This window comes from Hyaena hyaena, unplaced genomic scaffold (genome assembly GCF_003009895.1).
Source record: "Hyaena hyaena isolate Hyena2069 unplaced genomic scaffold, ASM300989v1 scaffold_112, whole genome shotgun sequence".
NCBI lineage: Eukaryota > Metazoa > Chordata > Mammalia > Carnivora > Hyaenidae > Hyaena > Hyaena hyaena.
The window spans coordinates 3,236,598-3,260,473 of record NW_024080744.1 but is presented as its reverse complement, the minus strand read 5'-3'; the positions used below and the strand labels follow the sequence as shown (position 1 = coordinate 3,260,473).

The window sequence follows — 23,876 nt, the reverse complement described above, 5'->3', positions numbered from 1 at the left end:
TTATTTCATGCCTGTCAAGCTACTTGTCCTGCAAGAAATGGGATGGATCCTGTGTGTTCTCTATTAATTGATAATGATATTGACAGGGGCTTATTGTGTGAATTCTAGAATCTTAGTGAATGCAGTGATTCTTGGTTACCTGGCAGAAATCAGTATTCCCCCAGCAAGACTGACATTTTACCACAAAACTCAAATGATGATTACCTTTCCCGATTTGCCAAACACCTTAAATTAATTGTTAGAATTCTGTGCATGTGAATTTTTTTATTTAAATTAAAAAAATTTTTTAATGTTGCTTTTGAAAGAGAGAGAGAGAGAGACAAAGTGTGAGTGGGGGAGGGGCAGAGAGGGAATCCGAGACACAGAATCTGAAGCAGGCTCCAGGCCCTGAGCTTCCAGCACAGAGCTGGGCACAGGGCCCAAACTCATGAACTACGAGATCCTGACCTGAGCCAAAGTTGGATGCTTAATCTACTGAGCCACCCAGGCACCCCATGTGCGTGTGAATTTGTTTCATATCACACACATTTATTTCATAGCAAGAACATTATCAGTAGGGGGGCACCTGAGTAGCTCAGTCAAGCTACTCAGTTAAGCATCCTACTCTTGATTTTGGTTAAGGTCATACTCTCACAGTTTGTGGGATTGCTTCCTGCATAGAGCTCTACTCTGACACCATAGCACCTGCTTGGGATTCTCTCTCTCTCTCTCTCTCTCTCTCTCTCTCTCTCTGCCCCTTTTCCACTCGCACATGCGTGTTCTCTCTCAAAATAAATATGCTTTTAAAAAAAGAACATTATCAGTTTTAACTTTTTCAGTAAATTGGACAACTGATACATATAGAAGTTAAATTATTTTATTAATATTATTTGCTCTGCTGCCTATATTGCCAGCAAACAAATATTAATGAAATCACTGGAATAGCTCTACATGGTTAGATTAATGGCCTCTTGTTCTTATTTTTCATAAACCTTGGCTAATGGTGTTATAATGCAGTGTTCTCATGGCGAGGCACATGTACACAATAATAATACTTTATATGCGACATTGGGGTAATGGAGCATGGCTCAGGAGCATGGCTCGCCAGGATCTGAGGGGATCAGTATTCTAGCAAGTCTGTACTCTCTTCAAGGCACACCAGTGTGGTGCATGCCCAGGCTGGGAAGCTGTATTATGGTGCATCACAGACTTTACATAGTCCTCATTTCTGTTACTAGTAACATTGTTTCCTTGATATTTTGATGGCATGAAATGTTTCACTAATCATCAGTATTGTGTTTCATATTTTCCAGAAGGGCACTGTTACTCTCTAGCTGTCCTCCTTTCCTAGGGTAGAGAGCCACTAGGAGATACAGTATCTAAATTCATAAACCAGTGCCAGGAAAGTTTCCAGCCACTTTTTGACACTCCTGGACCTCTCTAGGTGGAGTAGTCACTGGCTGCCACATGGCTTCCAATTCTCTGGCTTTGAAAGGTAGCCATTAAGTCTTGCCACAAGGTCAGTTTTATAAGCATGCTTGGTAGGAAGACCTTGTATAAGAGGTGGAAAGGTTGGGGGGATGCCTGGGTGCTCAGTCAGTTGAGTGTCTGACTCTTGATTTTGGCTCAGGTTATGATCCCACCACAGTCATGGGATCAAGGCCCACATTGGGCTCAGGCTGGACATGGAGCCTGCTTGGGATTCTCTCTCTCTCCCTCTCCCCTGCCCCTCCCCTGCTCACACTCTCTCTGTCTCTCTCAACATAAATAAATCAACATTTTTTTTTAAAGTGGAAAGAGGAGAATATACTCTGTAGGATCTTTGCTGGTGGATTGCGTAGGTCTCTTCTCTCTTTGCTCCTTCACCAACCAAATAGCTTCCTGCAAATGTTTAATGCAGAGCTCAGTGCCCTCAGGTTCAAAGGAAAAGTGATGGCAGACTGTATATTCTTTGCACATTTCTGAAAAGGTCTTGGTCATGTCTATAGTGTCCTGCTTCTCAGTGCCAGAGCCAGAGTTAACTCTGCTCTTTGCCTCTCACACACTCATTTCTTCTACTCTTAAAGCAACAGACGCACTTAAGTATATAAGCTATGAAACACTTTTAAGATACTTATAGTAAGTATAAAACTTCTCTCTTTTATTTGCATTTAATATTCTTCCTCAATTCCTAGTATGTTATTGAATGTGTGATGTGCTGCTTGAGAGCAAGAGAAAAAGGACTGAATCCTAACGTTCACAAATCTTAGTGTTAAGTACTAGAGCTACCACTTATCCAGCCAAATGGTCCTGTTTAATTTCTAAGCCTTCTTGGTAAAACAGGACTGATGATACCTGTCCAATTTCCTTCTCCAAGCTGATCTGAAAAATCAGATCTCACATATGAAAATGCTTTGCAGACCCTAAAAGCAAAAAGTAAATATAATTTGTTATTGTGTTAAAAGTGGCCATTGAGTCCTCCAGAGTACTGGCTGTTACCTTTCAGAGTTCAGACACCACGAGTTGGTGAGTGTGGCTCCGGTGATGACAGAGTTGACCATGCGCTCCCTCTGTGTTCTCTCCCTTGCTCTGCAGAGCAGCCTGATCCACTACCTGGGCCTGAGCCATCACCTGCTCGCACTGAATTTTATCATCGTTTCTTTTGGCAAGAAAAGCGCATGGTCGTCTCCTCAGGTGAAGGTGACCGACACTGACTTTGACGGTGTGGAGGTCAGAGTGTTTGAGGGCTCCCCAAAGCCAGAAGAGCCTTTGAAACGCAGCGTTGTTTACATCCATGGAGGAGGCTGGGCTTTGGCCAGTGCAAGTATGTCCCAGTCACCTTTGGGTTGTTTGGGTTGGTGGTTGGCCCCGGGAGGGATGTGTGATTGAGTTTGACTTCCGTATTGGGTAGGGGCCATTTGACTTGGTTCCCCTGAACAGTCTCGGCTCCCTCTATAATCCCAGCAGGATTATTAATAGTGTCAGATGTTCACACCTAAAAGGGTCCTGGTTTGGGTGATTAATTCTCTGATTACCCTACATACATAAAGGTTTTGTCCATTTGTTTATTGCTTAGGCAGACTGTTTTGAAAATATTTCCTGTGACCTAAATCACAGGCTAACTTAGGTGAAGGGCTGGCAATAATAGCTTCCTGCACCAAAACAAGTTGACGTTTCAACTGGGCCGGATATGAGGAAATTATCTGTGGCTCTTTTGCCAACTTGTGTTTGAAGACATTTTTCTGTGAAAAGGACAAGGGTTTCTGAATGCGTACATTAACTAACCCCCCTTTCATTTGCTTATGAAACCACAGATGAAAGCATAACAGGTATACCACCATTAAATGGAAATAATGTTGCAAAATGCAAGAATATCCTTTTTGGTGTTGGATAACTTTCATGAGCAGAACACATTCAAAATGGCAGGCAGCCAAGTGGAGCAGCCTTACAGACAGAATACCAAGGAGGAAGTAAGGGCCTTATCTCTACCTGTAATTATGGAGCTACTACGGCGTCTTTAGCCCAAAGCTTTTAGCATCCCCTAGTTTTAAGGCAATGACAACTTGTTCTAGTTTGTGTTTTTATAGAACACTTTTTTTATATGGCAAAGGCCAAACAAGTATAACTTTTTCTAGTAATCCCATTTCATATTCATTATGGATTCTTTGATTAATGGATTTGCTCAAGTTTTCAACGCATGTTTACTGAGTATGTAGGTTTGCCCAGGACCGAGGGGTTTTCTGGGGGTACAGGACTTACAGGACAGAAACTCAAAACAATATGTACAATCCTATACGTTTGGTTACCCTAACATGGCCAGGGGATGAGAACACAAAAATGAGTAGCAGAAATGCTTGCGATCCCTACAGTATTGGACACTTGCCCAGTGAGACATTCCACTGGAGACCAGGAAGTGTCCCCATGGCCTTTTCTATATAATTTTGACTGATCACTCCTGGCAGAGGAAGAGCTCAGGCTGTGGGCACTCTTCAGGTGGTTATGTAGTCACTAAACTTCTGGTTCTAAGACTGGCTTGGAAAACCTATGCATAAAGTAACATTTGGCTTTCTGTAGACAATTCATCTCTTAATTTATTGAAAGAAGAGCTAAGGGATTCAATTTTTAGGTATTAATTGTTTGTCACTGCAAACCTTTGGATCCTCTTTTTAAGAAATGCTAAGACTTCCTAAAATTCTAGCTTTTATTTGTTGGTTTAACAAAATAACCTGTCCTTCAAATTGGAAGAATTCAATTGAAATGCAGCAAATAAAGGTATTAAAACCTAAAAATTTCATAGTTCTAAGGAGGTAACTGTTTATCTGCTGTGTTTTTTCAAAACATGTATGTTTGAAGAGCTACAAAATCAGAATTAATTTGGTGCATTTCATATAGCCTATTACAAAATCGATGTCTACTTAGTTAAAAACGCATTCAGAGGTAATCCAATATGGATTTCCTGTTTTTTTTTATACTAATTGCATTTTATCTGAAACCAGATTTAATTTTTGTATTTGTATATGTAACCCTATTCATGATATGTATGTTCAGCTTCGCTTTTTATTATTAATAAGTTAAGTCCAAGTCTAAGAGCAGTCCACAATTAGCAGAATTTAGGAATTGATAGTGTTAAATAACTTGTTTAATAGTGATTATTCCTTTGTCTCTTTTAGAAATCAGGTATTATGATGAACTGTGTACTGCAATGGCTGAAGAATTGAATGCTGTCATTGTCTCCATTGAGTAAGTAATTAATATTAGTCTTAATAATATATTGTTTATTATTGTTTATTATTTATTTATTTATTTATTATTTATTATTATTACAAAAAAATAATTTTTAAGAAGATATCTTAGATAACCATCTACTTACTTTATTTTACAATCCTAAAATAAAGTGCAAAATACAAATCCAGAAAGATGAAGGGATGTGTCCTAGGTCACACACAGTGATTTCTGATATAACTTGGAATTTCTTGAACTAGTTTTATAACACCTCAAATTATCTTTTTATTTTAGTTTTGAAAACTTCTGAAAAAGGACTTAGTGGAAATTGAGGAAAAATATACAATCAGTTATCTACAGCAAATAATTTTGTTTACTGCCTTTTAAAATTTAAAAACAGGGGTGCCTGCGTGGTTTAGTCGGTTAAGCGTCCAACTTCAGCTCGGGTCATGGTCTCATGGTTCATGGGTTCGAGCCCCACATCGGGCTCTGTGCTGACAGCTCAGAGCCTAGAGCCTGTTTCAGATTCTGTGTCTCCCTCTCTCCCTGTGTCTCCCCTGTACACATACTGTGTCTCTCTCAAAAATGAATAGATGTTAAAAAAATTTTTTTAATAAAATAAAATTTAAAAACCAATTAAGGATTGGAAAAGTCATTGTGCTGGAGTTTGTTCTGTAACTCAGACCTTGGAAATATAATATGTTCAACAAATCTCAGTCGATGCAGTTATTGTCATAATAGTATTAATAAGAGTATGATTAATAGAGCAGTTGTGGTGATAGTACTAACATGAAGATCCTGGTGCTTGTCCTGTGGCGGGCATTGTGCGGGTGCTACTGCATACATTGTCTTTCCTCCTTCAGACCCTTGTTCACATGTCACCCTTCTACCAACGCCTTTCTTGATATTAACTATTTAAAATTGCAGCCTGTTCTTCCTCTGTTTTATTTTCCTCCAGAACTTTTATCAACCTCTGGGACACCATCATAAATACTTAATACATAATAAATACTTCTTATCTATAGATTGTCCTAGGTTGAAATAGACTAAGTTCCATGAAGACAGCGATTTTAGGGGTTTTTGCCTGTTTTGTTCATTTCTTAAAATTTTTTTTTAATGTTTGTTTCTGAGAGAAAGACAGATTGTGAGTGGGGAGGAGCAGAGAGACAGGGAAACACAGAATCTGAAGCAGGCTCTAAGCTCTGAACTGTCAGCCTAGAGCCCCATGTGGGGCTCGAACTCAGACTGAGAGATCATGACCTGAACCGAAGTCAGATGCTTAACTGACTGAGCCACCCAGGTGCCCCTGTTTTGTTCCTTGTTAATCATTTGTGCCTGGGGACATCTCTGGCAGATAGTGAGCGTTCAAGAAGTATTTATGGGAAGAATAAATAAGGAGTCTTGCTTAATTCTCATATAAATCATCCAAGATAAATATTGTGATATTTTTCTCATAGATGAGGAAATTAAGAGTCAAGAAGTAACCTTCATCAAGCCACATAGCTGGCTAGTTGCTTAAATAGTGAGGCATTAAGCCCAGAGGCCCGTATACATTTTTAATCCAATATCAAGCCAATATTGAAGAAAGCTGATAATGCTGAGCGACAAGTTTCTAACATCAGCCACCTTCTGTTTGTGTGTGTGTGTGTGTGTGTGTGTGTGTTTAAGAGAGATAGAGTACAAGTCGGGGAGGGGCAGAGAGAGAGAGAGAGAGACACACACAGAATCTGAAACAGGCTCCAGGCTCTGAGCTGTCAGCACTGAGCCCGATGCGGAGCTCGAACCCACGAACCATGAGATCATGACCTGAGCCAAAGTCGGACGCTCAACTGACTGAGACACCCAGGCGCCCCCTAACATCAACCACTTTCCAGGCCCCGAGCTCATCCAGCTGTCTTCTTCCCTCTACCTCTCTCCGCCCACTACTTTTCCATTCACAGCTCATTCCCTCTGTGCCCTTGCTCCAGATCTGAGACCTTAGAGAAACTGTTCTGCAGGATCTGGGAAGGGCTGGTCTCCCAAGTCACTTGGGCAGCTGTGAGCCTGAAACAGAAGACTTAGAGTCACAGGGTGCTGTGACTCCTCCTCAGCAGATTTGCCCTCCTGGTCAGCTCTGGATAGCTCCCTGCCTTCCCTGGCCTCTCCACACACCACCCAGGTCACTCGAGGGCCCTCGGTGCAGTTTTATAACGTAGGAACCTTCAAGTAAAGGATTGTATCATCTAGCTTGGGCAGCTGGCCAGAGAAAAGCAGGAGCTGTTTGAGTAGCTGTGCCCCACTATGGAGCTCAGCCCTACAGCTTAGAACTGAGAAACCAGCCTCACGGACTTTTCAGTGGTTTCGTGTATAGCTCCAGCTCCTCAAATCCTCGAAAGCCTGAGAAAAGCAGGGAAAGTGGGCTTCCTTAACTTGGCACCAGGAGGATTCTCCACACAGGCCTTATCATCCAGGGCTTCAATATAAGCATTTGACAACATGCCTAAGTTCTCCCTACATGCCCTTCTCTGCCTGTCATCATCTGTCTCAAGTAAAATCGGTGTTCTAGTCTAAGCTTGTCATAGAACATACACGGATGGATAGGATGTTTTTAAGATTTCTTTTAAATCTAGGACTGCTCTTAACTCTCCATTGTGCCTCATCTATATAGTGTAGTATGCAAAGTGTGTCACTGGGAGGCATCTCACAGCAGTAGGCAAGTCCCGTTACTCACGGCTGCATGACCTCAGCAGATCGTTTAGTGTCATGTGCAAACTGGAGTTAAGAATCCTTCCCGTGTATCTAGAATGGGAGCTACTGGGAAGAGAAATCATGGCTTCTTTCCTTTGGCTCCCATCACCTAGTACAAGACTTAGAATGTGTATGCTAAGTAAACACACTTTGAGTTAGGTCAGTGACTGCAGAGGATTGTCATGAGTGTCAGTTTGGACAACGGAGATAAGAGGGCTTCAGATACTCTAAAGCACTAGACCAGTCTGGAGAATTAATGTTCTAGCCCACAGAATGGAAAGACCCAACTTACAAATTTATTTATCAACTGTGTGTTTGGAACTCACAGCACTCCTTTGCAGAAAACAAGACCTAAGGTGGTTGGAATCAGGCCAGCTAGCCCACAAAGAGTCACATAACCTCTGCTCTAGTTGAGGGAAGGCCAACATCATGTGGTCAGTGACCATGATGTTTCTCTTGGAAAGTATAGTCAGTGATCTAACTTGGCAACATATTTCTTCTCACTGCTTACTTCTTTCCTCTTTCTTCTATTCCACAAATGTTTATTGAATTTGTTGTGTGCCAGCTACTATGTTACACTCTGCTTGACAGAACAGTGTAAAGCAATCATAATTCCTGCTCTTGTGGGGTTTACAATCTAGATGATAAAAGAAACAAGTAAGGTTAAATTGTGGTAAGTGATGTGAAGTAGAAGGCATCAAATAGGTAAGGTCTTACCTAGTTTACTTTCATAGTTTATTGTCAAGTTGGTTTCCATATAACACCCAGTGCTCATCCCCACAAGTGCCCTCCCCCATCAGCCCTCAGTTTGTTCTCAGTATTCAAGAGTCTCTCCCTCCCTTTCCCCAACTATTTTTAGCCCCTCTCCTTCCCCATGGTCCTCTGTTAAGTTTCTCCTGTTCCACTTATAAGTGACAACATATGGTATCTGCCTTTCTCTGCCTGACTTGTTTCGCTCAGCATAACACCCTCGAGTTCCATCCATGTTGCTACACATGGCCAGATTTCATTCTTTCTCATTGCCATGTAGTATTCCATGGTATAGATAAACCACATCTTCTTGATCCATTCGTTCATTGATGGACACTTAGGCTCTTTCCATGATTTGGCTATTGTTGAGAGTGCTGCTATGAACATTGGGGTCCATGTGTCCCTATGCATCAGCACTCCTGTATCCCTTGAATACATTCCTAGCAGTGCTATTGCTGGGTCATAGGGGAAGGTCTTACCTAGTTTAAAGGGTTTGTTATTAATGGTATTAAGAATGTGAATAATAATTATAGCAATTGTGATAGTAATAATACCAAAATCCTGGTACCTCACCAAATAGATAAGATCTTACCTAGTTTGAAGGGTCAGAGAATTCATGTCTTAAAGAAAGCAATGTTTGCATTGAGTTCCTAAGAATGAGCAGCATCGAGTTAGACAAAGTGAGTTGGTGAGTGAGAGTCCAGAGTGGTGTAATGAGAGAGGGCTTGGGAGGAAGGGGAGGAAGCAGGGAGTGCTAAGGGAACAAAACACGAGAGAAGACGGAGAGATTTCTGGCTGTGACTAAGGAAAGTAAGAAAGAAGACTGGATGATCTTGAGAGTCTAAGGAGGCTGATTGGCCCTTGGTTCTCCTGGAATTCCACCTTCCAGCGGGGAGGCTATCTGGAGACCCCTGCCCCTTGAGGCCCATAGGTGTTGGTCGGGTGGCGAGGCTTAGCTTCCTGTGGGGCGTGGCCCTGGGGGAGGTTATAACCTGAGGAAGCTGATAGGCAAGGGTTGGGGGCAGCCCTGGTAGTGGAATCACTCCCAAGCGGCGAGTACCAGGAGCTGGAACGCCTCAGTTCATGTTGCTGGTGCTGGCTCACGGTTCTGGGAACAGATCCAGCAACTAAGGTAGATAATGGGCTTAAGGTATAAAAATAGACCTTGCCTCTGTTCAGTTGCTTCTACAGTACCATGCTGTTCTTACATATTAGTTGCACACAAGTATTTAAGTGAATGAAAAAGTTCATCTTATGTAAGTAAGATACGTAGATGTATCCTCATTTATATAATCTAGGAAGGTCCTATTTGTGTTCATAAACCTAGTTTCATAAACCTATTTCATAGCGCATTTTAGCTATAACATTGTACCTTTTTACCTGTACAGTACTGGAACCATAAGACATAAGGAAGATTTTTTTTTTAATTTTTTATGTTTTATTTATTTAAAAAATTTTTTTTAATGTTTTATTTGTTTTTGAGAGAGAGAGAGAGAGAGAGAGAGAGAGAGACAGTGTGAGCAGGGGAGGGTCAGAGTGAGAGGGAGACACAGGATCTGAAACAGGTTCCAGGCTCTGAGCTGGCAGTCAGCACAGAGCCCGATGCGGGGCTCGAACCCACGAACCGTGAGATCATGACCTAAACCGAAGTCGGACGCTTAACCGACTGAGCCACCCAGGCGCCCCAACATAAGGAAGATTTAATTTCTGGGTTTTTTTTTTTATGCTTATTTTTTTGAGAGAGAGAGAGAGCTTAAGCAGGGGAGGGGCAGCGAGAGGGGCACAGAGGATCCAAAACGGGCTCTGCACTGACAGCAGTGAGGCTGATGCGGGGCTCAAACTCACAAAGGTGAGATTATGACCTGAGCCAAAGTCAGAAGTTCAATCTACTGAGCCACTCAGGTGCCCCAAATTTCTTTCTTTTTTATTTTTATTTTTATTTTTTATTTATTTTTTTTATTTCTAGGAGAGAGAGAGACAGCGTGAGCAGAGGAGGGTCAGAGAGAGAGGGAGACACAGACTCGGAAACAGGCTCCAGGCTCTGAGCTGGCAGTCAGCACAGAGCCCGACGCGGGGCTCAAACCCACGAACCACAAGATCATGACCTAAGTGAAAGTCGGACGCTTAACCGACTAAGCCACCCAGGTGCCCCTGTTGGGACCTTTTTATTTTTTATTTTTTTAATGTTTTTATTTTTTATTTATTTCTAGGAGAGAGAGAGAGAGAGAGAGACAACATGAGCAGGGGAGGGTCAGAGAGAGAGGGAGTCTCAGACTCTGAAACAGGCTCCAGGCTCCGAGCTGGCAGTCAGCACAGAGCCCGACTCGGGGCTCGAACCCACGAACCGCGAGATCATGACCTAAGCGAAAGTCGGACGCTTAACCGACTAAGCCACCCAGGCGCCCCCAAATTTCTTTTTTTTTAATCTTTATTTATATTTTGGATAGAGAAGGAGAGAGTGAGCAAGGGAGGGGCAGAGAGAGAGAGGGGGAGACAATCCCAAGCAGGATCCATACTGTCTGTTAGCACAGAGCTCGAACCCACGAACTGTGTGATCGTGACCTGAGCCGAAAAACCAAGAGTTGGATGCTTACACCACAGAGCCACCCAGGTGCCCCATCTTTTTTTTTTTTAAAGATAAAATGTAAGATAATAGCAAAGTAGGCATGTTGCATATAATTAAATTCTATTTAATCTACTTAATTCATTAATTCTACAAGGCATTTACATCGCTTTTTTTGTGTATGGAAAACTGTTTTTAAGTTGTGTTTTGCTTTTAATTAAATCTTTACTACACTCAGACTCTCTATTTTATGTGATGGAGGCGTAGTCACATTCCCCCAAATGTCAGGTGGCATTGGGCACAGAGCAACTTAAAACCTTACAGAGCTGTGAAGAATATCGTTAATGAAGACAGAAAAGAAGCTGGAGTACTTATCTTAGTTTGCTGCTAACAAAGTTATAAGGAAGGGGATTTTTATGCTTTTTTTGTTTTTAATCCATAAAATTAGATGAGTACAAGCTGGCAAAATCAGAGTGCTTTTAGGAGGCTCAGTACAACCAACACACATCTCAGTAAATAGTTGTACAAATAAGATACTAGGAAAAACACAGAGGGATGGTGACCTAGCTGTGACTTTCTCTCTGTTCCTTTACCTGCTCTTCCTGTGAGCCCTGAGTTGAGAAATCGTTATGCATCACTCCTATCTGGGCAGCTCTGGAAGGTGGGCAGACCAAAGTCCTGAGGGTTCTTCTTTAAGGAAGGAAAGATTTGCTGCAAACTTCCTTTTCACTAAGTCCAGGCCAACTGTAGCAAATGTAAAAACCAGCATCACAAATAATTTAATACTAGGGAAAGATAATGTGCTTCTTTTGAGAAGGAGGTTGTTTTCTTGTCTTCCTGATCTTTAGCTAATGAATCTCTCCTTCTTAGACATATTCAACTAATGTCTTCTTGGCTCTGTTTTCTAGTAACCTGAAAAAAATCCACTGGTTTCTCCTTTGTGGTTTAGGTCTTTGAGAATTTCTGGGGAGCAGGGGGTAGTGGGAGCTTTTACAAAAAAGCCTGGGCTGCAGCTGCAGGGCACCTCCGACTGCAAACCACAGAGAGGCTGTGAAGCTGGGTTCCACCCACACCTGAGCTCTAGGAAGCTATGTTTAGCTTCTGAGATCATCCAAAGAAAGGAGGCCAAGAGGAAGAGGCCCCCAGCCCACTTGGGTTTCCATAGATAGCCACCTGGGAGTGCTCTGGCTCCTTAGTTACCCTTGTGGTTATAGGTAGGTTTGCATCTGAATGGGAGGAGGCAATTTAGATAAACACCCAGAGCCTGGGGAGATCCCTGCTGTGTGTACATAGATAAGCCTCAGTAAGTCTTAAATTGTGAACAGTGCATCAGAGAATCGCTTCGTTTAAAAACCTTTTTTGATGTTTATTTTTGAGAGACAGAGCTCGGGATCACAGTGGATCACAGTCCTAGGCTCAGTCACTCCTAGGGTTTTGGCAAAGCATCCGCGATTCAGTTCTTTTGAAAGTCATTCTTGTCCAATCGTCCAAGCCTTCACTGATCTCAGGTCTCCCTTGCTGATTGGCTGGTAGTGACACTATCGGAGGGGCAGATTTTGAGAGTAGAAACAGAAAGGAATAATTTTCCTTAACCTCAGCTTTTATGCTTCTACTTTTGTGTAATTTTATTATATGTTTATTTTATTTTATTTTATGTTACTTTAATAGGAAAAAACCATCTGCCTACTATAGGAATAAAGAGATTTTTCCTTCAGAGTTGTCTCCGTCAGAGAACATAGTAGGGATGTAATAATTGATTTGTTTCAGATAACCCCTACTGAAGATAAGGATTCTTTAAGACTGAGAAGCATAATTAACATTTTTATGTTCTCAAGGTGAATCTATTGAACACTTCTCCAGAGATGGTGAAAGGGGATGTGGGGAAACAAACAAAAACAAAAAAACAAAAAAAACCCCAAAAGATTTTATCTCAATCCTGCTCAATCTAAAGGAGTATAATTTCATTCTGGTATATCTCTTGTATCTTTCACCTAACTGGCACTACATGAAGAGAATTCAGGGTCCTTGGCCTGCAGCCCAAGATTGTACACACTGTTGCCAGATTAGGGTATTTTGAGAGAGAACAAGTATCACAGTGTTCTTAGAATGCTAGTGTCATTCAGGACTTCAACTTCAGTGGGCTTGGGGCGACTCCCTCCACTCTGGGCTTGTATTCATATCTGCTTTTGACTTAAGAAAGACCTTGTTAGTCTTTCTGAGCATTGCTCCATCTCCCTGATCACCGTGAATAAAGTAGGTAATAAAGTAATAGGCCAGAGGAATAATACTGCCTATTTTAGGTACATGTACATCAGAGTCTTTAGTACATAATTATGACTTTCCATCTACTTCTAGAGGAAATAGAGGTGTCTGTGCTATGGCCTATTGTCAGAGAGACTGAGAGCTCCCAAGAAGGAGAGTGACTTTTGGCTGGGCTCTAAGAGGGTTTCATGAAAGAAGTGGCATTTGAGATGGAATTTACAAGATCAGAACATTTGATGAGTTGCTGGGGAGAGGGCAGAGAGGATAGAGAAACCCAAGCACTGGGGATGGGAACAGGCAGATGTGTTCAGAGAACAGTGACAGTATGGCTGGACTCAGTGATATTTCTCAAGCTTGGCTGTGCATTAGAGTTACTGGGGGAATTTTCCTTCAAATATAGACATGTGAAGCTCCACTCCAGACCAAATACTTTGGAATGTTTCATAGAGGGGCTCAAGCCTCCGTGTTTTTGTAAAGCTCCCAAGATTATCCTAGGGTGCATGCCGAGTTGAGAAACTATGAGCTATGCGTAGAATACAGGATGGGGAGGCCTCGACAATGTGTCCCCAGAGTAAGTGGGTTAAGAACAAATTTTTTTATATTCTTTTAAAAGCCATATGGCTTATTACTTTTCTCACCACAGTTGGTGCTATATATTTGACATGTAAAAGGTATAACATAAATCTTTGAAGTTTTGTTTGGAAGAAAGAAAAGTATGTTATTAAAGATGTACCATGTGCCGGGCTCTGTGCTAGGTGGTTTGCTGGAGAATATTTTTGCAAAACCATTGAAATCCTAAGAGGTGTTCTGGGATAGTTCTGAGAATTTACTGCTTTGATGAGGTCATGAGAGAACACACAGACACATTTGAAAGGCTGTGGGTTTTGAAGAATAAGGATATTTTTTGAAGGCAGGGTTACACGTGGGTTTTAAAGTCAGTGGTGAATTCACCACATAGCTTTGCCACTTACCAACTGTTGTAGACAAGTTAAACATCCTCTTAGAGCCTCATGTTCTCATTTTTTTTAATGTTTATTTATTTATATATATAGAGAGAGACGGGGCATGAGCAGGGGAGGGGCAGGAGACAGGGAGACACAGAATCTGAGGCAGGCTCCAGGCTCTAAGCTCTCAGCACAGAGCCCAGTGCAGGGCTTGAACTCATGAACCGCATGATAAATGACATGAGCTGAAGTCTGACACTTAACAGACTGAGCCACCCAAGCACCCCACTCAGGTTCTCATTCTTAAATTTTTTTAAATGTTTTTTTATTTATTTCTGAGAGAGAGAGAGACAAGCCAAGCAGGGGAGGGTCAGAGAGAGAGGGAGACAAAGGATCCGAAGAGAGGCTCCAGGCTCTGAGCTATCTGTCCGCACAGAGCTCGATGCAAGGCTTGAACCCACGAACTGCGAGATCATGACCTGAGCCAAAGCTGGACCCTTAACCGACTGAGCCACCCAGGCACCCCAGGTTCTCATTCTTAAACCCAGCGGTTTGCCTTGCAATTTGAGTGAAACACATGTGTAGGGTACTTGGGGTGCCTCACCTAGCAGAAATAAGATAGTTGTTGTAAAGTGTATACATTTGTTAAACTGATTAAGCTTCATTCCTGCGCTTACAACCAAAATTTATTCTTCTTTAGCAGGAGGCGTGTGCAGTAACAGGTAGGCAGAAGCCAGCACTGCACAGTCATCTATCCCTGCATTAAGTTGTGCAAATTGAGACAGTATCTGCTATGAATTCATCAGGTGCTTTAACTCAATATCTACAATTCTGAAAGTAAAAAAAGTCAGAGTCCTGTCTCGCTGCTTTGCAGGGACCTATATTTTATTTTTATTTATTTATTTATTTATTTATTTATTTATTTATTTATTTACTATTTTTACAAATAGTTTATTGTCAAATTAGTTTCCACATAATACCCAGTGCTCATCCCCACGAGTGCCCTCCTCCATGCCCATCCCCCTCTCCCCCACATCCATCAGTCCTCAGTTTTTGTCAGCATTCAAGAGTCTCTCATGGTTTGCCTCTCTCCCTTTCCCCCACCATTTCCCCCCTTCATCTCCCCCTTGTTCCTCCGTCAAGTTCCTCCTAATCCTCCTATACGTGCATACATATGATATTTGTCCTTCTCTGCCTGACTTATTTCGCTCAGCATAACACCCTCAGGGTCCATCCATGTTGCTACACATGGCCAGATTTCATTGTTCCTCATTGCCATGTAGTATTCCATGGTATAGATAAACCACATCTTCTTGATCCATTCGTCTCTTGATGGACACTTAGGCTCTTTCCATGTTTTAGCTGTTGTGGAGAGTGCTGCTATGAACATTGGGGTACACGTGCTCCTATGCCTCAGCATTTCTGTATCCCTTGGGTAAATTCCTAGCAGTGCTATTGCTGGGTCATAGGGGAGTCTATTGTTAGTTTCCTGAGGAACCTCCACACTGTTTTCCAGAGGGGCTGTACCAGTTTACATTCCCACCAACAGTGTAGGAGGGTGCCCATTTCTCCACATCCTCGCCGGCATCTAGAGTTCTCTGATTTGCTCATTTTAGCCACTCTGACTGGCGTGAGGTGGTATCTCAGTGTGGTTTTTGATTTGTATTTGCAGGGACCTATCTTTAAACAAAAACTGCAGATAAATACATTTATACTTGCTTTCTTTGGCTATAGCACTCATACGTTTTCCTCTGACTCTGAGTGTTCTGTGTCTACAAAAATATTACAGAACTTTTATTATACTTCTCAAGTCAAATTCAAATTACTTTGAAGGCTTGTCTTAAACTAGATGATCTCAGAAATCTATAGTTTCACTATATTTTCCAATCTATGAAAATACTGTCCCTTCTTATTGAATAAAACGAGAAAGAGAAAGTTTCCAGCTGGAACAAGGATAAGAGAAGGGGTTAGGAGGTAGACCTTTAAGGGCACCAGGAGGTCTCTTGCATTATAATCTGGTTTTTAAGTATGTTTACTCTGTTATCTGAGCGAGTTATTAATTGACTGATAAGATTGTGGCTTGGGGGCACCTGGGTGGCTCGGCCGGTTAGGCGTCCGACTTCAGCTCAGGTCATGATCTCACGGTTCGTGGGTTTGAGCCCTGCATCGGGCTCTGTGCTGACAGCTCAGAGCCTGGAGCCTGCTTCGGATTCTGTATCTCCCTCTCTCTCTGACCCTCCCCTGCTCATGCTGTCTCTATCTCTCTCTCAAAAATAAATTAAAAAAAAAAAAAAAAGATTGTGGCTTGGGGCACCTGGGTGGCTCAGTCAGTTAAGCGGCCAACTCTTGATTTCAGCTCCTCATTATCTCACAGTTCCTGAGTTTGAGCCCTGCATCAGGCTCTGTGCTCTGCTGACAGCACAGAGCCTGCTTGGTATTCTCTCTCTCTCTCTCTCTCTCTCTCTCTCTCTCTGTCTCTACCCTGCTCATGCTCTGTCTCTCAAAAGTAAATAAATAAACATTAAAAAAAGATTGTGGCAGTAGTAGGGTTTTTTAAATTACAAATTTCCTCTCTTTTTAAAAGTTTATCTTGAGAGAGAGAGAGTTTGAGCAGGGGAGGGGCAGAAAAAGAGGGAGAATCTCAAACAGCCAGTGGTTGGGAGGGGGGGTGCTGGGTGTTGGGGTTGGATGGGGCCTGAGGGGAGGGGTTGGCAAACTGGAGAACTGTGAGGTCGTGACCTGAGCTGAAATCAAGAGTCAGACGCTTAACCAGCTGAGCCACCCAGGTGCCCCCACCAATTGATTCAAAGTCACTAGACCTTTTGGGAAATAACATCTGAAGATTCAAGTCATCTTTGTATACTAGCCTCTTGGGCTACCAGGAAAACAGTTTATTATGATATATGGAATCTCGCTGAGATGAAATAGCCTTTATTTTCACAATTTGAGTCATTTGTTTTTATTTCAGTGAAAGAATTAAGAATTCAGCTTGGTAAAACAGAAGTTCAAATTGAGATCATGCCCTAAAATGGGGGGGGAGTGGGGGGGTTGTTACTGGAATCATATAAGATGGTGCCATCTAGTGGACAAAATGGTATAATTTTACTCATTTCACCCATTAATCAGTAGGTTAGTAGTACCATACAGTATGGCATAGTAGCCGCTTTAGGACATAATGAAATTCAATGGGACAAAAAACATTTTGGATGATTAACTGATCACCACAGATGGGAAAATAAAATAATTTTTCTAATTTGCTTTTTTATCTGTTATAATGAAACCGCTAAGGGAATTTGTTGCATTTAGAATGTTTAAAATGCAGTAATTCCTGAGTAACGGGATCAATATTCACTACTTCTTGAAGTATTTCACAAATGTTTGTCCATTTGATTGTATCTGCACTGAATGTCAAGGTAATTAACTAGCTGGATTTTAGGTGGGGGAAAATTAGTTTCTAAGAATAGGTATGTTCATTATAAAGTGAAAATGAAAAGACCTGAGGGTTTTTTTTTTTTTAATGTTTATTTTTTTTGAAGAGAGACAGAGAACGATCAGGGGAGGAGCAGAGAGAGGGAAAGAGAGAATTCCAAGCAGGCACAATACTGTCAGTACCATTGAACTGTGAACCCATGAACTGTGAGACCATGAACTGTGAGACCATGACCTGAGCCAAGGTCAAGAGTAGGATGCTTAGCCACCCAAGTACCTCCAAGATCTGAATTATTAATATTAATTAGATTTTATTTAAGCCATTAGTTTCTATCTCACCTTGTTTTTATCTGTGTTAGACTTATTTTACAAATAGAGTAACTTTTTGGTGCCTCAGTTTCTTTTGTCTGCAAAAGGAAGGTATGTTAACTCAACAGGGTTTAGTGGATGGATGATTATGTGCCTAGCACATTGATGGATCCTGGGAACACAGTGATGAATAAAACAGTCCTGATTTCAGGGAGCATGCTGAGGAAACACATACGTCATTTTAAGATGAGGCAGTAAGAATAGTAATATATCCCAGCACATAAAGTATCAGGGAATGGTACCCAGTTCAGCCCCAGAGGCAAGGGGAGTTAGAGTCAAGGAAGTCTACCTGGAGGAGTCTAAACCTGTGAGTAAGGCTTAAAGGCTGAGTGAGAATTAATAAGGAAAGAAGGACAAGGCTGAGCAGAAAGGGCACTCCAAGCTTAGACTACCAGCAACTATAGATTTGTGAGATGTTATCATGCATGGGGTATCTGACAAAACTAGGTTCTTTGGGACTCTCATGGGAATATTAGTCCTACAAAGTATACAGACTCTGATATTACAAAGTGGCATGGTTGGAGAAGCCTCAGGCCCCAATGGGACTTGGCCGACTTGGCCTCCTTTTTGCTGACTGACAACTAGCCTTTCATTTCCAGCCTCTCAGAAAGTGAATTCATTGCCTAGGTTTAATGTCAGACTGGCATGACCTCTTCAACGGAATACAGTTTTACTGTGTTTCTAAGTAAATCATGAATGATACCGTATGGAGTCGTTAAACATGAGACCAATGAAGTGGTTAAAGTTGCCAAGTCACCTTCTAATCCATAGGTGTCGTGAATTGAACACTGACTTCCAGAAATAAAATTCTGAAATCTGTTATGGTTCTACCCATATCTTCATAATCAATATCCACCTTCAACTTTGAAGTTTTGTTTTGTGACTGTTAATTTTTAAAAACGGCAGGGGGTAGGAGGAAGGATTATTGCTAATACAAAATCATTACCTTTTTAATCCTTTTTTCTTTAATGTTTGTTTATTTTTGAGAGAGACATAGAGTTCAAGCAGGGGAGTGGCAGAGAAAGAGAGAGAGGGAGACACAGAATCTGAAGCAGGCTCCAGGCTCTGAGCTGTCAGCACAGAGCCTGATATGGGGCTTGAACTCACAAGCTGTGAGATCATGACCTGAGCTGAGGTTGGACGCTTAGCCAACTGAGCCACCCAGGTGCCCCAAAATCATTACATTTCTAAACTATTTGATTTGCAAGAAAATGAGTGGCTCAGGGGCACTTGGTGGCTCGGTTGGTCAAGCATCCAACTTGATTTTTGGCTCAGGTCATAGTCTCACAGTTCATGCATGCCCTGTCAGCTCAGAGCCTGCTTGGGATTTTTGCTCTCCCTCTCTCTCTGCCCGTCCCCCACTCATGCTTCCCCACCCCCTACCCTCTCTCTCTCAAAATAAATAAACTTTTTAAAAAAAGAAAATGAATGGTTCACTTTTATATTTATTTTGATTCCTTACCTGTTTATTTCTTTGTCAAAAGAATCTGCTTCCCCATAAACTATAAATGGCCTATAAAGACTTGGTGAAGCCCTTAAATGAATACAACTCTTGTCTTCACAGATACAGGCTAGTTCCAAAGGTTTATTTTCCTGCACAAATTCACGACGTTGTACGAGCCACGAAGTATTTTCTGCAGCCGGAAGTCTTACACAAGTATTCGGTTGACCCAGGCAGAATTGGCATTTCTGGCGACAGTGCTGGTGGGAATTTGGCTGCTGCTCTGGGCCAACAGGTAACAGATTGCCCTACATGCTGGTGATAAGAGGACTCTTGCTAACTTGCAGACCAACAAACACATTCTCCCCCATGTATGCCACAGGCTTAGCAGGTGGGCTGCTCAGTACGGGGTCGGCTTATTCAGACGACTGCACTCGGAGAATTCTCAGATCTTTCTGAAGTAGGAAAAAGGGGGTCACTGAAAGAGGTGTCATCTCTGAGTCCTTGGAAAGGCCTTGATTACAGTTAATTTGAAAGACGGGCTGACAGTTTACAGGGCTCTCTTGCTCCTCAGCGATATGCATGGCAATCAAGTATCCCCAGCTACTTTCACATGCTGGACTCGCAAAAATATTTTTGCTTAAATTCCAGTTGCTAAGATTGTTTCCTTAGAACTTTGAGTCAAATCGAGAAGCTAAAAAATGTTTCCCAATGTTTTTTTTTAATATAAAAGAAAAAAATTAAAATGGGTCAGCCACTTTGAATGTTATAATACCAGTTAATCTGAGTTTACCTGGTTAAATTCTCTGGTTAAAACTATCTAATTCTAATAGCACCCAAATTAGAAGGGCAACTGTGTAAATTCAAAGATATTTTATGCCTCTGGTGGATTAAATAAGTTTGGAATTGCACCTCTGTCTTCTCGCCTCCAAATTTCTTTTGGTATTCTTAAATTGCTGTACATAAAGAGCTTCGATCTCTGTTGGGCGTTGGCAGGTCTGCTATACATGTGTGGTAAGAAGGAAGTCCTGGTGCAGTGGGGAGAGGATCATGGGCTTTAAAATTAGAAGTGGGACGGAATCCAGTCCTGCTGCTTTGGAAGCTATGGGCTTCGGGTCCGCCCCTCAATACCTCTGACTCTCAGGAAAATGAGGTTAATGTCATCTGATTGCAGAGCTATTGCTGGGACTTCATGAAATGATGTATATACAATTCCTGGCACGTGCTAATAGTACTATTAACTGATCATTTCCTTTTCCTCTTACAGAGCAGTTACATCTTCCCTGGGGGGTGGGGTTCTAAACTCCGTGAAACAAAATTGTACAGCTGAAGTGACCTTGAAGGTTGTTTAGTTGCCTATAAAACACAGTGACCTAGTTAGCTGCCTTTTAGATGTTACATGAAAATGTGTATCATTTTAGACCCTAGGACTGGAAAATGAGGCAGTATATTCACATTTTGTGAAGGCATGGGGAATGGAGATCTGATGAGGCAGAGGATGTGTTCACATTCCGATTTAACCTCAACTCTGGGGCACATGCTCATTACGGAGAATGGAGGGCATGTTGCCAGCGCCATTTAAATTCTCACTTATGCAGCATGAAGACTAAATGCTCATCAGAGGAGACATCCTAAGGTCCTACCATAGCACTTTGGAGTCCCATCATCTGTTCATTTAGCTTTTCCTACCCTTTCCTCTGGAAGAGTTAGACTAGTTTGTTTCTTCCTCGGAAACCATTGCCTTTTTTCACCTTGCACAGAATACTGAACTATAAAAGGTTTTCACGTTATCCATCCATAGTACCCAGCAAGGTATGCTAGTGCCCAAGGACAGATTCAAGTAAAGTGTTCATGGGAGGTTAAAGACCTAAGAGATCACATGTGTTTTCAGCATTCACTCAAAACTATGGGTTGCAAACATCATTAACTTTCTTTGTAAATATCCAGCAGCTTGATGAGGGTTTGGGGAGTGGTGGTGGGTGGTGGGGATGTTTTTATTTTGTAAACTATATTACTTAATGCTATAACTAACTATATTACTTAGTTACTTTCATACTTGTACCCCTTTGATTCCAAGTAATGCATTCAGAGACTTTAAAAGTTGTGGTTTCCGTACAAGAAGCCATTAACGTGTTTGCTTCCTCTTCACCAGTTTGCTCAAGATGCCAACCTGAAAAACAAGCTCAGAGTGCAAGCTTTAATATATCCAGTTCTTCAAGCTTTAGATTTCAACACACCCTCTTACCAGCAAAATGTAAACACCCCAATCCTGCCCCGTTATGTCATGGTGAAGTACTGGGTGGACTACTTCAAAGGCAACTATGACTTTGTCCAGGCAATGATCGTCAACAACCACACTTCGATGGACGTGGAAGAGGCAGTTGCCCTCAGGGCCCGTCTAAACTGGACGTCCCTCTTGCCTGCGTCCATCACAAAGGACTACAAACCTGTGGTGCAGACCACGGGCAACGCCAGGATTGTGCGGGAGATCCCTCAGCTGTTGGATGCTCGCTCGGCCCCGCTCATTGCGGACCAGGAAGTCCTGCGGCACCTCCCGAAGACCTACATTCTGACCTGTGAGCATGATGTCCTAAGAGACGATGGGATCATGTATGCAAAGCGTCTGGAGAGTGCAGGTGTGGAGGTGACCCTGGATCACTTTGAGGATGGCTTCCACGGATGCATGATTTTCACCAGCTGGCCCACCAACTTCTCGGTGGGAATCCGGACTAGGAATAGTTACATCAAGTGGCTGGATCAAAACCTGTAAAAGAGGAAAATTTCCAAAATCTTGACCTCCTGCACCTGCTTCGGAAAGAGATGCACTTTTTAGTTGACTACTTTCCCCGTTATTTGTGAGTTATGGAATCTCCATTCCCTGCAGACTTTATGTTAATTTAATTTTTGAAAATGTGTTTGGCTAACGTAAGTACAAAATGTCTGAATCTGGTTCTCCAAGTGGGCCAGTCTCTCTGTTCATGTTTTTGTTTTGGGGGGTTTTGTTTGTTTGTTTGTTTGTTTGTTTTAGCCAAACTACCACCAGTACTCACGGCTGCAGAAAGCAGGGCTAGGAGCTGAAATAGCTTTGGGTTCTGTCTTCAACAAGAAATTCTTTCTAGAAGAAATTCTTCCAGCTGTGGATGGTATATGTGGGCTCTTCTTTAACATGTAGAGTTTACTTTAAATTCAGAGCAGTGTTACTTGTCTGCACCTTAAGGTCAGTGTTGGGTACCAAGTGCCCTGTGTTCTTTACGGATAGATGGTTTTGTTTCCTATGGGAATTTCGGCAAAGGTTAGCAAGGACAAGCTTCTCAAATGACTTTGTTCCTTTAGAGTGTTAATTTTATGGGATAGCTATCTGTAAGTCCAGTCAGTTTATGATGATACTTGAAAGTTACTTTCTACCACTATTAGAAAATATAAAGTTGCATGTAATGGATATCTGTACATTGTAAAGTTTTTTGGTTATGCTGTCTCCATGGGGGAGATCTTTTGGGAGCAAATTCATTTAGATTTAGGATAAATTTGCCATCACAGAAACAAGTAGAAACACACAAATGAACTAACCTATTTATTTTCATAATGAATACTTGACATAAATTACCAAGAGCAGTGTGTATATATTTGGCATAGTCAGAAAACAAGATACATTTAATATTGAAATTATGAAAAATACCTTTAGAGGGTCTAGTTTATTCTTGAAAACTCAACTTTTTCACTTACATGGCTTTAAATGGGGCTATTTTGGTATATATATAAATATAATGTATTGTTTATTTTTTTAAGTTATTTAATGTTAATATATACAGCTCAACTTAAGATTTTTCAGAATAACATCTATAATGAATATTAAAAATAACAATATTTTTAAAAAACTACCTTAGAATTATATCCACATGTAATTTTATGGAAAGAGGTAAAGTAGCTATTCATACTACTATACATTAGGCTTAAATATTTTGATATCTATATGCATATACAAATTAAAGAAATTAGCAACTGTCATACGCCTAGTAAATTCATCTACGTTGATAGTTGGAGAACTTAGGAAAGACACACACTGCTCATTTCTGCCTCTGAGGTGGAACGCTAGCTTATATTCTCTAGGGTGAAGCATACCCGATGCCTTCACCCTTTTTCTGTCTCCTTCGTACCTGGTCTAGGAGTTACAATAGCCCAAGCTCGACTTCATGTAAAGCCTTCACTGCCAGTGGGCACATCTTTAGCATAGCAAGGGATTCCCATTGTGGTTTGAGTGCCTCTCCTCTCCTTCCTACCACTTTTACCACTGCCCCGACCTGCTCTTTGCAGGGACTGCCAAGGCCAGGTCATGATACAGCCAGTTTATCAGTGGAAAGGAACGGGAACCTCTTCACTCATTTGAAAGATGGGCATTTCCCACTTCTGGCAAAGAAGTAAGTGGAACTGTACACCCTTCTTTTTCTTTTTTTTTTTTTTTTAATTTTTTAAAATGTTCATTTATTTTTGAGAGAGACAGAGCACAAGCAGGGGAGGGACAAAGAGAGAGGGAGACACAGATCCAAAGTGGGCTCCAGGGTCTGAGCTATCAACACAAAGCCCAACACAGGCCTCGAACTTACTAACCGTGAGATCATGACCTGAGCTGAAGTCAGATGCTTAACCGACTGAGCCACCCAGGTCCTCCTTATTTTTCATTTATTGTACAAGCCAGTAGCATTTTATGTACAAG

General features: G+C 41.7%; 1 protein-coding gene across 1 annotated transcript in view; it reads left to right on the top strand.

Annotated features, from left to right (window-relative positions):
• The window catches only part of NCEH1 (neutral cholesterol ester hydrolase 1), a 54,434-nt gene extending 30,761 nt beyond the window's left edge, over nucleotides 1–23,673 (top strand). Inside the window, exons 2-5 of the mRNA XM_039236494.1 lie at nucleotides 2,554–2,782; nucleotides 4,629–4,698; nucleotides 19,289–19,460; nucleotides 21,318–23,673. Coding sequence (XP_039092425.1) covers nucleotides 2,554–2,782; nucleotides 4,629–4,698; nucleotides 19,289–19,460; nucleotides 21,318–21,935 — 1,089 coding nt within the window. The 3' untranslated portion in view covers nucleotides 21,936–23,673. The remainder of the gene's footprint in view (nucleotides 1–2,553; nucleotides 2,783–4,628; nucleotides 4,699–19,288; nucleotides 19,461–21,317) is intronic.
• The last annotated feature ends 203 nt before the right edge of the window (nucleotides 23,674–23,876 follow it).